Source organism: Lithobates pipiens, unplaced genomic scaffold (assembly GCF_037356315.1).
Source record: "Lithobates pipiens isolate NorthernLeopardFrog02 unplaced genomic scaffold, aLitPip1_a1.2 Scaffold_18, whole genome shotgun sequence".
NCBI lineage: Eukaryota > Metazoa > Chordata > Amphibia > Anura > Ranidae > Lithobates > Lithobates pipiens.
The window spans coordinates 381619511-381635622 of record NW_027507758.1 but is presented as its reverse complement, the minus strand read 5'-3'; the positions used below and the strand labels follow the sequence as shown (position 1 = coordinate 381635622).

The 16112-nt window shown below is 40.3% G+C and overlaps 1 protein-coding gene across 1 annotated transcript in view; it reads left to right on the top strand.

The window, feature by feature from the left end:
• Positions 1-16112, top strand: part of CSMD1 (CUB and Sushi multiple domains 1) — a 2539710-nt gene that overhangs the window by 2276450 nt on the left and 247148 nt on the right. The window contains exons 51-52 of the mRNA XM_077487775.1: positions 5816-6010; positions 8182-8355. Coding sequence (XP_077343901.1) covers positions 5816-6010; positions 8182-8355 — 369 coding nt within the window. The remainder of the gene's footprint in view (positions 1-5815; positions 6011-8181; positions 8356-16112) is intronic.

Genomic DNA, 16112 nt, shown 5'->3' with positions numbered 1-16112 from the left:
TGAATAAATACCCAATCAGACCACACCCCAGGGGAACATAACATAGTCATTAAATATTGTGTATCACATGCAGGAATTCCCCAACAGAGTATACGTTAACACTCTATGCAGGTAAATCCTTTTTTCTCTTCTTCAGGGGTATATAGATAATCTTGGGTCTAAAAAATAATCATGAATATGGTTGAAAGATTACAATCACATATCAAAAATGGATATCCTTGTAATACAGCACAATATTCTATAAAAGATCAACTTAACAAGCCATAATAGCCCAGAAAAAAAACATCTATTGGCTTGGAGTCATCACAGATCTCCCCACCAAATGCCAGGGCACAGGTGAATACATCATCAGGCAGATCTGCAACCACAGAGACCAAGAAAGCCTAAGCTGACTAGCACCCAGGAAAGTGGACTAATATATAACAATATCATAAACAATAATAGGGACCAAAAGTAGAGAGGGGTAAAAAAGTGGGAAGCCTGCTCCCATTATGGGTAATAACAAATAGCGTATCCTAGTTCGTAGTCCAACAAAGCCTGATATCAGTAACATATATAGCAAATATGACACATTTCCCCTTTGGAGTAGTTCAAAAGATGTATGTGTAATATAAGAGGTGTAAGTATAAGGTACACTAACAATGGCCACCTCAAACTATTGATGCAACAGCAACTAATAAAGAGCGACAGATGGGTAGTATGTCTGTACAATAAATAATAGCAAATAAACAAGGGAACCAACACTGCTAAATTAAAAGATAGGAGAAGTAGATGTGTTGCTGTGTCATTTCATGAACCAAATAGGTCCAACATGTTACATCAAGCCACACCTGAAAAATCTTATACTCCCAGTCTCATAATTGACAGTCTTTGCACCAACCAATCAGTGAGTACAAGGGAATGATTCAATCCCTCCACATATAAAAGGAAAAATTGGGTCCTGCCCATCAGATTGGTGGACCGTAAATATGTCAATTGGGCACTATGGGGTTTATTTACTAAAGATAAAGTGTGCAAAATCTGGTACAAATCTTCATAGAAACCAATCAACTTCCAGATTTTATTGCCAAAGCTTAAATTGAACAATCTGAAGTTAGAAGCTGACTGGCTACCATGCACAGCTGCACTAGATTGTGAGTGCACCAGTTTTAGTAAATCTCCCCCTATGTGTCCCCAGATATCTCCTCCATGCAAGATGCCCGAAAATCAAGGTGGCCGTCAGAGCAACATCAGACTTTATTTACCTGCCTAGCCTTTAGATTGTCACAAATATGATTTATTTATTAACCACTTGCTTACTGGGCACTTAAACCCCCCTCCTATCCAGATCAATGTTCAGCTTTCAGAGCTGATTCAATTTGAATGACAATTGTGTGGTCATACAATACTGTATCCAAATTAAATTTTTATAATTTTTTCCCCAAAACAGAGCTTTCTTTTGGTGGTATTTGATCACCTGTGCGATTTTTATTTTTTGTTAAAAAAAATGTAAAAAGGCCAAATAAAAAAAAAAATCTTTTTTTTTTTTAATTTGTTATAAAATTTTAAAACAGGTAATTTTTGTCCATCATTGATGTACGCTGATGAGGCGGCAGTGATGGGCACCGATAGGTGGCAGTGATGGGCACTGATGGGTGGCAGTGATGGACACTGATCGGTTACACTGATAGGCAGCACTTCTATGTGGCACTGATTGGCACCACTGGTGGGCATTGATAGGTGGCACTTTTGGGCACTTTCAGATGGCAATTATGAGGCATAATTGCCTCTTCTGTTTCGGGACCGATGTCCCTTTAAGGTGAGCCAGTGATTGGCTTTTTATGTCAGTGTGAGGAGAAAAAAAAAGTGATCACCTAGCTTTTGTTTTGATCATGTAATCAGCTGTCATTGGCTGACAGCTGATCACGTGGTAAGGGGCCGGGACCGGTGATCCCCGAGTCTCAGTGACTCTGTGATCACAGCGAACTCCGCATGCGCCCTGTAGGGTGCACGCAGGGAGCGTGCACAGGGGAGGGCGTCATATGACGGCCTCCTGGGAATTCCCATCAGCACTGTGGCAGTCATATGGCCATAGCGCGGATGTCAAATAGTTAAACAGGGGGTTATAGACAATTGTCAAGGTATTTGCAAAATATAAATCAATTGATAACAGATGCTGTGGTTCATCTATTTGTCCTGCTTGGCTGTTTGGGCCTTATCAATAAAGTGGCACCGGGTTCTGCAGTGTTCTGCAGTGTTCTGCATTGACTTGGGAAAAGGGGTGTTGGGAGCAAAAACAATGTTAATTGTGCATGCACAATAAATGTTTATTTATTAACAACTTGACCTCCGGAAGATTTTACCCCCTTTATGACGAGGGCATTTTTTGCTATTCAACACAACCTATCACTTTGCTCTTCTTTTGGTGGTATTTGATCACCACTGGGTTTTTTACAAGACCAAAAATGTTTTTAAAAAACAACATTTTCTGTTATAAAACATATCCAATAAAATCAAAAATCTTCACGGATGTAGGCCAAAATGCATTCTGCTACATGTCTTTGGTAAAAGAAAAAAAAATCCAATAAGTGTTTATTATTTGGTTTATGTGAAAGTCATATAGCCTCTGCAAACTATGCTATACAGTAAATATTTTTAAAATTGATCAGTCATAATGTACTGCTGGCCTATATCATTTCTTGAGTCCCTTAAAATACCAGGACAGTACAAATGCCCACCAAATGACCCCTTTGTGGAAGGTAGACAGTCTGAGATATTTAGTAGGCATAGTGAGTTTTTTAAGTCCTTTTTTTGTCACATTTTTTTCCACATTTTGTTACATTCTGTCCCCAGTGCAGTACAGCATCATCATATGATCAGTGTGGTGGTGATCAGGGATACTAACTGGTGGTGACAGTAAAATTACATATTTAAATTACTTTTTAACCACTTTAATACAGGGCACTTTTACCCCTTTCCTGCTCAGGCCAATTTTCAGCGCTGTCACGCTTTGAAAGACAGTTGCGCAGTCATGAGACACTGTACACAAATGTACAGTTTTATACCCCCCCCCCCCCCCCCCACAAATAGAGCTTTCTTTTGGTGGTATTTGTTCACCACTGCTACTGCTTAAAATTCTTCTTTGTTTCTCTTATAAAATGTTGTAAATAAGTAAGTTTTCTCCTTCACTGATGGACACTGATGAAGCAGCACTGATGATGTGGCACTGATGAGGAGGCACTAATATGTAGCACTGATGGGCACTGCTAGGCAATACTGATATGCAGCACTGATAGGTGGCACTAATATGCAGCACTGATCGGCACTGATAGACAATACTGATATGCAGCACTGATGGGCACTGATAGGTGGCACTGGTATGCATCACTGATGGGCACTGATAAGTGGAACTGATTGGCACTGATGGGCATTTATGGGCGGCAATGATGGGCACTGATGGTGGCATTAATAGATGCACTGATAGGTAGCACTGATGAGGAGGCATTGACAGGCATTACTGATTGCACTGACTGACATTACTGATAGGCACTTATTGGCATCCCTGATGGCACTGATTGGCATCACATGTGGGTACAGGTGGGCACTGCTTGGCATTACTGGCAGCACTGATGGACATCACTGTTGGGGCATGATGGGCATCACTGGTTGGTATCGCTTATGTGTCTGCACTGATAATCAATATGTTGATTATCAGTGCAGACCCCCTTGTCTGGAAAGCCACTGATCGGGGCATTCTCAAACAGAACGTAGAGGAGTGCAAGATCTCTAACATCCACCAGCTCTGTGATGTCATCGTGGAGGAGTGGAAGAGGATTCCAGTGGCAACCCGTGAAGCTCTGGTGAACTCCATGCCAAAGAGGGTTAAGGCAGTGCCAGAAAATAATGGTGGCCACACAATATATTGACACTTTGGGCCCAATTTGGACATTTTAACTTAGGGGTGTACTCACTTTTGTTGCCAGCGGTCTGGACATTAATGGCTGTGTGTTGAGCTATTTTGAGAGGACAGCAAATTTACACTGTTATACAAGCTGTACACTCACTAATTTACATTGTAGTAAAGTGTAATTTCTTCAGTGTTGTCACATGAAAAGATATAATAAAATATTTACAAAACTGTGAGGGCTGTACTCACTTTTGTGAGATACTGTATATATATATATATATATATATATATATATATATATATATATATAATATTCAGTGTTAGAAGGCTGGCCACCTCCTACTCCTCTATTAGATCCTTTGGCAGATCGTTTTCTGGGTTATGCTGGCACACGTCACTTCCAGGTCCTTGCTGAGCAACAGTCAGCTGCAACAGTGGTGGCAGTTCCTCTCTCGGTGCTCACGCCGGGCACCACTAGGGAGCCCGTACGCCCACCCACCTTCTTTGTCACCCCAGGGTATATCGAGCATCACAGGGGCTGTCCGTGACACATTAGTGTTACGAGGTCTCAGGTGTGAATGTGGAACAGATGTGTTAAATTTGATGTTTTTGCTCTCACTCTCTCATACTGGCCACTGGAAGTTCAAAAATAATAATTGTTGCTCTACACAAAGGTGGCCTAGGCTATAACAAAATTGCCAAGACCCTGAAACTTAGCTGCAGCATGGTGGCCCAGACCATACAGCGGTTTAACAGGACAGGTTCCACTCAGAACAGGCTTCGCCATTGTCGACCAAAGATGTTGAGTGCACGTGTTCAGGGTCATATCCAGAGGTTGTCTTTGGGAAATAGACGCATGAGTGCTGCCAGCACTATACACTAAAGCAAAGGACCTGCTTTTTAGCACAGTGCAATGCATGGTAACACTCTTAAGGCCCATACACACGATCAGACTTTTTGACAACAAACATGCAAATTGGCTGTTTTGGAGCAACATCCGACCGTGTGTATGCTCCATCGGACAAACTTTTTCGGTTTTCATCAGACTTTTGTTGGCTGTGCGAACGGACAAACTTTCTGGCAACAAAAGTCCGATGGAGCAAAGTCTGATCGTGTGTACAGAAAACCATAGGACTTTTGTACAAAGTTCAAACAGGCATGCTCAGAACCAATGCAAAAGATCAGACAACAATTCAGAAGTTGACCAAAGGTGGCGGTAAAGAGCAGAAAAAACACGTGATTTGGTGAAAGTTGGCTGAAAAAGTCCTGCTGTGTGTATGCAATACAAGTTCTCAGCCGACGCCCTTTGTACAAAAATCCAAGGGAAAGTTTGTACAAAGTCCGATCGTGTGTATGAGGCTTTATGTACACTGTTTTGCCAACACATAATCAGGTCCTGTTTTAGGTGCATTGCCAGCCCATTCAAAACAAATGGACTGCTTTAATGCAACCCATGTCCGTTTGCATACGGTAGTGCAACACAGCACAAGGTGTGAAGAAAGCCCTAGAGTTTATGTCTGCTTTAAATCAACCCCCTTTTTTGCATTCCAAATGGAAGTGATGACGTATTAATACTTTATGCTATAATTTTGTATTGTTCTAGTGCTTGTAGAATATATGCTCGGGACTGACAATAATTTAATCTTTTAGGTACAGCATCAGGCCATTTTGACCACTGTCATAAAATGACTTTTTAATTGTCTCATTCAAAGTACCTTTTTTAACCTATCTGTGATTCTCAAGACTGCAAATGTTACTTATTTTGTGTTCTTCGTTTAAATTAATTCATTTTATAATTAAGTAAAAGAGTACAGCCCTGAGTTCGTATAATATTTTACACATTATACCTCTGTCTGCCTATGAATTTGTTTGTGTCATAAAACATTTTGAGCAAAATATTAATGCTCACTTACTGTGCTTTTGCTGCAGCTATTATGTGCCCAAATCTGGACTCCCAGCTCTTGGAACATGTCATCTGGCGGCTGGTTTCAGGTTCATTAAATGAATATGGATCTCAAGTCTTGCTGAGTTGCAGTCCTGGTTATTATCTTAGTGGATTGAGACTTCTACAATGTAGAGCTAATGAAACGTGGAGTGGCGGCAATACCAAACCAAGCTGTATGGGTATGAATCAAATGCTTTTAAATTCAAGGCCTTAATTTAAATTTATTCTATCCACTCTATTATCATTATTATTGAGTGTATAATATTTCCAATATTTCCAAATTACCAACAGTAAGGTACCCTAAGATATTCATGTATTACAACTGTAGAATTTATGTGTCTTTTTAAGCTTCTTACACACTTTTACACATGTTCATTAAAATGTTTGTATCCTTATCAAAAGATATTCATCTTGAGCTGTGCTTTCAAGAGTGCTTTTGGAATAAATAAAAGGGAAAATTAACATGAAAATATATAGCATGTCATATAAATATGCCATGCATTGCTTATCCTCATGTTACACCAGATTTCTTGAATGGGATAAACATTCCTGTCTGCCAGATGGTAATGATGCATTGGGGGTTATTTACAAAAGGCAAATCCACTTTGCATTACAAGTGCAAACTACAAGTGCAAAGTGAACTTGAAATTGCATTGAAAGTGCACTTGAAAGTGATGTTGCTGTAGATCCGAGGGGGACATGCAAGAAAAATATAAAAAAACATCATTTTAGCTTGCACATGATTGGATGATAAAATCAGCAGAGCTTCCCCTCATTTCATATCTACCCCTCAGATTTACAGCGACTGCACTTCCAAGTGCACTTTCAGTGCAATTTCAAGTGAACTTTGCACTTGTAGTTTAGACTTGTAGTGCTAAGTGGATTTGCCTTTCGTAAATAACAATAACTTGTAAATTTAAAGAATTTAGGAGAATTAAACCATAACCTTATGAGCCCTGTGTAGATACTAATATGTAAACAATAGATTTGTAAAACATGTTGAGGATTCTTTCAGTTAACTAGGAATATTCTGTGAATATTTACTGTGAATAATTAGCTAAATATGAAGTACTGCATATAATATTTTCTTTTTTTTAAGCAGTTGACACTGACCACTTGTGATGTTAAATTACCTTAAAAGAGGGAGTCCACCCGAAAAAAAATTATTAAAAGCCAGCAGCTACAAATACTACAGCTGCTGACTTTTAATAAATGAACACTTACCTTTCCTGGAGTCCAGCGATGTCGGCAGCCGAGGCCGATCAATCGCTCGGCTCTTGGCAGATGCTGCCGCCGCCATTCTAGGTGAGGGAATCAGGAAGTGAAGCCTTGCGGCTTCACTTCCCAGTTCCCTACTGCGCATGCACGAGTCACACAGTGCAATGAGAATGCTCCGCGCTGTCTCTGGGACCTGTGTGTGTCCCAGCAGACAGCGCGGCAGGACAGGAAGAGACATAGACTCCGGTCGGAGTTTATGCCGGGAAGAGGGTGCAAATACTTGTCTTAGACAGGTGCCAACTGTTGCACCGGAGGGGGGGAGGGTTCCAATGAGCGGAAGTTCCACTTTAGGGTGGAACTCCGCTTTAAAGAGTAATGCTGAATATTTTACTTCATTCAGCTTAAATTATGTGTGTATGCAAGAAAAATAAATATATAAAAATATATGTTAAGCATTGCATTCATTGAATGCATGCATAGTATTCTGTGAAACATACTTCAAAGGAAACTTTGCTTTCTTTTGAGCACTTTATTTTTTTATGTCTATAATCTGCTATTTCATATTTTTATTATTTATTCAAGGGCCTATTTTACAATTAAACATTATATAACTATGCATCACACTTCAGTGTATGCAGTGTATATTGGATTTTGCAATAGAAAATCTCAGCACAAGCCGTGCACCTTTTGAAGACAGCATCATCTCTAATCTGTAAAGAGAAAAGAGGTGTTTCCTCCATCTAAGTAATTTAGCGGACTCATTAAACTGTGTGTTTGTAATCTGAGATGCAGCATTTCAGGTCTTTACAGCACATCAGTAAACCAGCTATCTGAAATCCTGGATCAGCAGATCAACAATCCACACCTACTTTCTGGAAGTGTTAAATAGGAGACATGTATATGTGGAGTAAAAACTTTACATTGTTAATTATGAATATAATACATTAAAATGAAATACTCAAACGGTATATTTAACCCTTTTATATAATATTTAATGTGTTTTAACTAATTCAAAGTTTTGTCTGGAATACTGTTTATATTGCTGGTTTTGGTTGCTGGTTGTCCTTGTCCTGTTGGGCCTTTTGAATGTTGTTCATAGTATACATACTTTTTTTTTCATATATATCTACAGTTATCTCATGTGGGGATTTACCTATTCCACCCAATGGTAACAGGATTGGAACTCTGAATGTTTATGGTGCGACAACAATATTTACGTGTAATTCTGGATACACACTTGTTGGGTCCCATGTAAGAGAGTGCCTGGCTAATGGTTTGTGGAGCGGCACAGAAACTCAATGCCTAGGTAAAAAAAGTCTTAATTTTTTAAATAGATAATAAGTAAATTATAATAAATCAAAGTAACGTTATTACTGTATGTAACTGAACAATATGGAATAACAGCTTTTAAAGAGCTGTCACTATTTTATAATGAAAAAAGACAGAATTTGAAAATGATTCTGGCAAGGCAAGTCTTTAGGTGAGTCAAGCCCTTTGCATTAAATAAGAAAATTATTTATTGTTTTAAAATTAATATTTTCTTCTTTTTTATTACTTAAAGTGGTGTTCCCATTATAAAAAAAAAAAAAAAGTCAGAAGCTACAAATACTGCAGCTACTGACTTTTAATAATCGGACACTTACCTGTCCCAGGGTCCAGCAATGCGGGGGATCAAAGCTCCGCTCATCTCCCCCTCTGTTTGGCGGTGCCCTTTTCTAACTGTGGGCGCCCAGCTGTGGCTCCACAGCCAGGCACCCACTGTGCACGCGCAAGCGGGATTGGCCGTGCAATCATCTTGGACCTGTCACGTGTCCCAGATGATTGACAAGAGGGAGGGGGCAGAGCTGAGCCCTTCCTGCACTGAGGGAACGTCAAAAGCCCAGGCACTGAAGGTGGCAGACTATGAGGTACCCCCTAGTAACAGCCTTTTAGAGGTGAGTAAAAAAAAAAAATTTTTTAGGCACATTCGTGATTTTTTATTTTTTTGGGTGGAACGCCACTTTAAGAAGAATAAGAATGGATACCTGGTATTCCATTTAGGATACAAAAGGCACAGTTTTTGTCATTTGTGCTAACTGATATTCTGCTTTGTGATCAGAAGAATCTGATTGCTATGGACACCAAGTCCCTTTTTAGTTCAACCCCATTCTGTTTTAGGTCAATTGTCAAAAGAAAATAAAGCAACTGATAAATAAAACTTGGAATTATATGTAAGGCAATATGAATTATATCATCAAAAAAAATCATAACTAGACATACTGTACAGAACTAGAAATCCATTCAGACCATTAATAACTAGACCATTACTAATAACAAATTCATATATATTGAATAAATATTGGCATGTATAAAAGCTCTATTTGTGGCATTATTCCAGAGCTTTGTGAATGTATTTAGTAACAGCTTTCCTACCTTAGAAGCAGGGATATTTCAAACAACTGACAAACAGGCAGTGGGAGAGTGAAGGAAAGTCCACTACAGTTTGTGCCACTAGGGAGAGAGGAGTAAGGTAAACCTGTTGCATTACTTTGCATGGGCAAAGCACAAATTCACTTTAAGGATTAGGCTGTTACTATAAAAAATGAAAGCATAAAAGACAATTTTTATACCTTGATGCAATTCACTTATTGATTGATTTTATTTCCAAATTCCTGGGGCTTTAACTGATACCTTTATGGATATCAGTTCTGTGCTCTGCATTTCATTCTTCACAAACAGCTGAACTCGGCCAGAAATCACACAGGTGTCAGTTTCTATAGGATATACTTTTGTGAAGCTTATTCCAAACAACATAGAAACGCTCTTGTAAGTGTTTACTGTTCCGGGACATCAAAACACTATAATTTAGCTGCCTAGTTTTCTTTTGAGGCCTGACAAGAAATGCACTTTCAACAATAAGTCATGAAAAGCATAGAAGACATTACTGCTATATAAACAGTAACAAAAAAAGTACAGTATCTTAAACATTTTTCATTACATAGTGAGTAAAATAAGGTCTGATTTTACTTGACTATTAAATTTTTTATGTCAACCAGGAAGTCACATACAGGCATGGGTAAAAATACTCAATAAAGAAGGCTGTACTTATTTTGCAGTACATACATTTTGTTACATACAGACATACACCACTTTTTGGTACACAATGGGGTTTATTTACTAAAGCTGGAAAGGGCAAAATCAGGCCCACTTCTGCATAGAAACCAATGAGCTTCTAACCTCAGCTTGTTCAATTAAGCTTTGGTAATAAAACCTGGAAGCTCATTAGTTTCTATTCAGAAGTGAGCCTGATTTTGAATTTTTCAGCTTTAGTAAATAGACCCCATTGTGTACTTAAAAGTGGGGTATGCCTGTACAATAAAATAAAAAAACTGAATATATACTTGCACTTTCACAAAAAAAATAAAAAAAGGTTGTTTGCAGATCTCCCAATAGCCTCTGAAAACAAAAAATACCAATATAATGGACTACCTTTCCTAAAGAGGTGTCTTGTTTCCAGTAATACTATCTGCAGTAGTCTCATTAATCTCAGTGTGGGGAGGTTCTGCTGTCTCCAAGCAGCATTCTCTATTGATGGGCAGAAAAGATGGTAAACACAAAGCCAAACCACGCTGCTGAAAACAAGATTCATCTTCAGTAGGGATGAGCTTCGAGTTCGAATAGAACTCATGTTCGACTCTAATATTACCTGTTCGCCTGTTCACCGAACCGCAAACGATTTGGGGTGTTCGCTGCAAATTCGAAAAGCCACGGAACACTCTGTACAATTCTATGGGAGAAGTCTAAAGTGCTAATTTTAAAGGCTTATATGCAAGCTATTGTCATAAAAAGTGTTTGGGGACCTGGGTCCTGCCCCAGGGGACATGTATCAATGCAAAAAAAGTTTTAAAACGTAAATTTTTTCGGGAGAAGTGATTTTAATAATGCTTAAAGTGAAACAATAAAAGTATAATATTCCTTTAAATTTCGTACCTGGGGGTGTCTATAGTATGCCTGTAAAGGGACACATGTTTCCCGTGCTTAGAACTGTCCCAGCACAAAGTGTCATTTCTGCAGGAAAAAAAGTCATTTAAAAGCACTTGCGGCTATAATGAATTGTCGGCTCCCCATAATACAGATAACAGTCATTGAAAGTCATTGATAAAAAAAAAGCGTGGGGTTCCCCCAAATTCAATTACCAGGCCCTTCAGATCTAGTATGGATATTAAGGGGAACCCTGCGTCAATTTTTTTTTATGATGTGGGATTCCCCCCCTTCAGGCCTGGTATGGGTTTTAAGGGGAACTCCACACCAAATAAAAAAATGGCATGGAGTTCCCCCCAAAAATCCATACCAGACCCTTTATCCGAGCACACAACCTGGCAGGCAGCAGGAAAAGAGGGGGGGACCAGAGAGCGCCCCCCCTCCTGAACCATACCAGGCCACATGCCCTCAACATTGGGAGGATGCTTTGGGGTCCCCCCAAAGCACCTTGTCCCCATGTTGATGAGGACAAGGGCCTCATCCCCACAACCCTGGCCGGTGGTTGTGGGGGTCTGCGGGCGGGGGGCTTATCAGAATCTGAAAGCCCCCTTTAACAGGGGGACTCCCAGATCCTGACCCCTCTGTTTGAAATGGTAAGGGGGTACAAAAGTACAAAAATGTTAAAAAACACACACACACCGTTGCAAAAGTCCTTTATTAAAAAAAATAAAATAAAAAAAAAGATTCCAGTGGTGGTAATCCACTCTTGCTATCCAGTGATGGATAATCATCTCTCCGGGGTCCAGTGATGGGTGATCTGATCCAGCGATGAGTGATCTCTCCCTCCAGCGCAGCGCATCCATCCTGTCTCCTCCGAAGACACTGCGGAAATCCTGGCAGCCTGACACTTCTTAGCTGAGGGGGAGGAGCCACCCATCACCTGACCCCTGCGCTACATCAGAGGGGGCGGGGTCACCCGTACATCACCGTGGAAGCCTGGCTTTTCCCTGACCCCGTCCCCTCCCTCCTCAGCTAAGAAGTGTCAGGCTGCCGGGATTCTCGCAGTGTCTGCGGTGGAGACATGATGGATGTGCTGCGCTGAAGAGAGAGATCATCCATCGCTGGATCAGATCACCCACTGCTGGACCCCGGAGAGATGATCATCCATCGCTGGATAGAAAGACTGGATTACCACCGCTGGAATATTTTTTTATTTTTTTATTTTTAATAAAGGACTTTTCCCAATGGTGTGTGTGTGTGTTTTTTAACATTTTTTTACACTTTCTTTGTGAAATGGTAGGGGTAAGTACCCCCTTACCATTTCAAATGGGGGGGCGGGATCTGGGGTGCCCTTGTTAAAATCTAGAAAGTTAACCGAAGTTTGGCTGACAACATGATCTAACTTGATGTTACAAGTGTTATCATTTAGTTTTATCAGAAATTCCATAACTGATGCCTTCGTCCCTTCCCAGATAAACACGAGGTCATCTATGAACCTCCGGTAAAATTTTAATTGGGTGGGTTTCCCACTAAATACCATCCTGTCCTCCCACTCTGCCATGAACAGGGTGACGAGTCTCGGGGGAAATTTTGCTCCCATAGCCAGGCCAACCTGCTGGGAGTAGAAGGACCTACCATACCAGAAACAATTATGTGCCATGCAAAACTCAAGTGCATGCCCCAAAAATACCACCGACGTGTGGTATGTCATCCCTTCTACACAAGGCCCAATTAAGGGCCAATGCCGCATTCTGATGCTGGATGATGGTGTAGAGGGAGGCTACATCTGCCGTGACAAGATACACTTCAGCAGAAGAAGACAAGGTTAACCCCTCCAAGTCTTTTAGCAGGTCAGTGGTGTCCCTCAAATAGGCCCTAGTGACCTTTACGCTTGGTTGGAGGAATAAATCCTAGTACTCTCCCAGCCTAGCAATAATGGACCCTATGCCATTTACAATGGGTCGAGCTGGGGGAGTGGTAGCATTTTTATGAATCATGGGTAGAGTGTAGATAATAGGGATTCTACACGCACTGGGAACCAGGTACCTTCTCTCTTTTCGCACTCAAGGCTCCACTTCCATATCCCCAATTGTACTTTATAATCATTGGTGGGGTCACATTGTAATTTCCTATATGTGCATGTTTCCCCCACCAAATCCATCAATTGGTTATGATAAAAAAGACTTATCCAGGATCACAACACCTCCCTCTTATCCGCGGGTCGCACTATGATATTTTTATTTTCTTCTAAACATTTAATCCCTTTTTGTTTATTGGTGAGTTTAGTTCTGCTTTAAATTACCACATACTGAGTATAGTGCCACCTATTAGCTACAAAAAAAAAAAAAAGAAAGATATTGAAAGGGTGGCCAAAATCCCCCACACTATAAAACAAGTTTAGCTATCAGCCTAATGTCTTATGCCCCATACACACTATTTTCAGCGGATTTTCTCCTTCAGGTTTACCAAAACCATGTAGTGCAAGGGCCTGCCTGATTGCATACAAATTGAAACTCCTAAGGTTTGACCTCATATTATATTGCTTTGGTAAATCTGAAGGAAAAACTCAGCAGAAAAGCTGATAATGTGTATGGGGCTTTAGCTTTTTCCCATAAAGTGTTTACTCCTGGGGATGCACAGTATATGACTGCATACCTCCCAGCTTTTTGAGATAGGAATGAAAGACACCTATTAGAAAAAGTATGAAAGATTTGGTAAACTCATAAGTGCTTTTTTTTAGCACTACTACTTTTTATCACTACTATTCCTTTATATTGTAAAAAATAGTGCTGCTAATGACACAATATTACTGTGAAACAAATACTAAAACAATTTAAGTGACACCATGTGATAGTGACAACAACATAAACTGTGAAAAAATGATGAATAATAGAATGAGAAAATAATTAACCACTTTCAGACCAGACCATTTTGCTGGCTTAAGACCAGACCACTTTTTGCGATTTGGCGCGCACGCGTTGGCAGGGCAGCAATTTCAAATGGACGTACCTGTACGCCAATTTGCCTGCCCGTGCCATTCTGCCGACGTACATCGGTGTGCGCCAGTCGGGAAGTGGTTAAAAAACAGAAAAAAGTGAAAAAAAATCCAATTAAAGTCCATAAAAGGGCCAATCTTCAAGTGTTTAGCTTGGTGATGATTCTTCTATGATTTATACTCAAAATGAACTTTCTTCCATCACACCGTTTGTGACAGTGATTCTGCTCCCTTAAGAAACTCACTCACCAAATTTAAATGCCTTGCACTCTCATGCTCGGCATCAACACTTTAAATCCACCAAGGTTAACAGTACTTCGGATATCTGGCCGTGCACAACAGAAGAGGATTGCTCGACCTGGTATAGGTGACGGGTCCTCTGGTAGCAAGGGGCACAGTTATTTAGCTTCGTTAGTCGCCTGTGGCAATCAGGACTGAACCCGCGTGTTATGGACTGATGTGACCAGAATTGTGTGGACTGGTTGTGTATCAGCCTTCAAGTTGTGCAGGGTCGGACATCGGAAGTACTGTTAACCCTGGTGGGTTTAAAAGTGTTGATCCTGAGCATGAAAGTATCACTTTTATGGACTTTAAATGGATTTTTTCCAGGTTTTTAATTAATTTTTTATTTAATTATTCATCGTTTTTTTCACAGTTTATGTTGTCACTATCACATGGTGTCACTTAAATTGTTTTAGTATTTGTTTGATGGTAATATGGTGACATTATACATTTACACTTTATTACTATTTCAAGTGGCAGCTCTAGTAAAGTGTTTTTGCATGAGCGCAGTGGTGGGAAATCAAGCATAGGTACTTGAGACTTCCCGACTAGGGATGAGCCGAACACCCCCCGGTTCGGTTCGCATCAGAACTTTCGAATGTACCCCAAATTCGTACGAACTTTAGAACCCCATTGAAGTCTATGGGACTCGAACGTTCAAAATTAAAAGTGCTAATTTTAACGGCTAATATGCAAGATACTGTCCTAAAAAGGGTTTGGGGACCTGGCTCCTGCCCCAGGGGACATGGGTCAATGCCTAAAATGTTTTTAAAAATGGCCGTTTTGGCGGGAGCACTGATTGTAATGACGATTAAAGTGAAAAAAAAAATGAAATATTCCTTTAAATATGGTGCCTGGGGGGTGTCTGTAGTATGCCTGTGAAGTGCCACGTGTGTCCCGTGTTTAGAACAGTCCCTGCACAAAATGACATTAAACGGAAATAACATCATTTAAAACTGCTTGCTGTTTTAATGTTATATCTGGTTCCTGCAATTTGGTTGAAAATCATTGAGAAAAATGGCATGGGTAGCCCTCCCTGCCCATTACCAGCCCCTTTGGGTCTTGTACGCATATTAAGGGGAACCCCGTACCCATATTAAAAAAAGGAAATGCGTGTGGCCCCCAGGCCCTATATACTCAGAACAGCAGTATACAGGCGGTGCAAACAAGACAGGGACTGTGCAGGTTTGTTGTGTTAAGTTGACTCTGTTTGTAATTTTCAACTGGTACATTTTTAAAGTGTAGCTCCAGTCAAAAAAACTATTTTTAAGCTTTTTGGAAAACATAGGGAAGGGTTATCACCCCTGTATAATTTGTTTTGTCTTACATCTTTTTTCATCTCACTTGCTGTTGTCTCCTTCCGTTTGCAAGTAGGAGATGTTTGTAAGTTGGATGTTTGAAAGTTGGGGCCTGCCCTATATGCTCTGCAGAAATGGCGGAACAAGGTGTTGGTTTTGCCACAACATTGTAAGCCCTGAAAGTGACTCTTGGTGGGCGCTGGAGCGCCCTGCTGTGAATGATTATATCAAGAATTGTAATTACATGCCATTGTTGAACAGTGGTAGAAAAATTGACCTTTGGTGGTTGTGGTGCTGGTGCCACAACACTATAAGTCCTCACAGTTACTCTGGGTGGGCACAGGAATGGGCCCTCCTGTGAAATATTATATCAAGAATTGTAATTACATGTCCCTGTTAAACAGGGGCAGAAAAATTGGGCCTTAGGCACTGGTGCTGGTGCCACGACACTGCAACCTCTCCCATATACTCTAGTTTTATTGCAGGAATTAGCCCTGCTGCAAAGCATTGCATCAAAAATTTTAATTA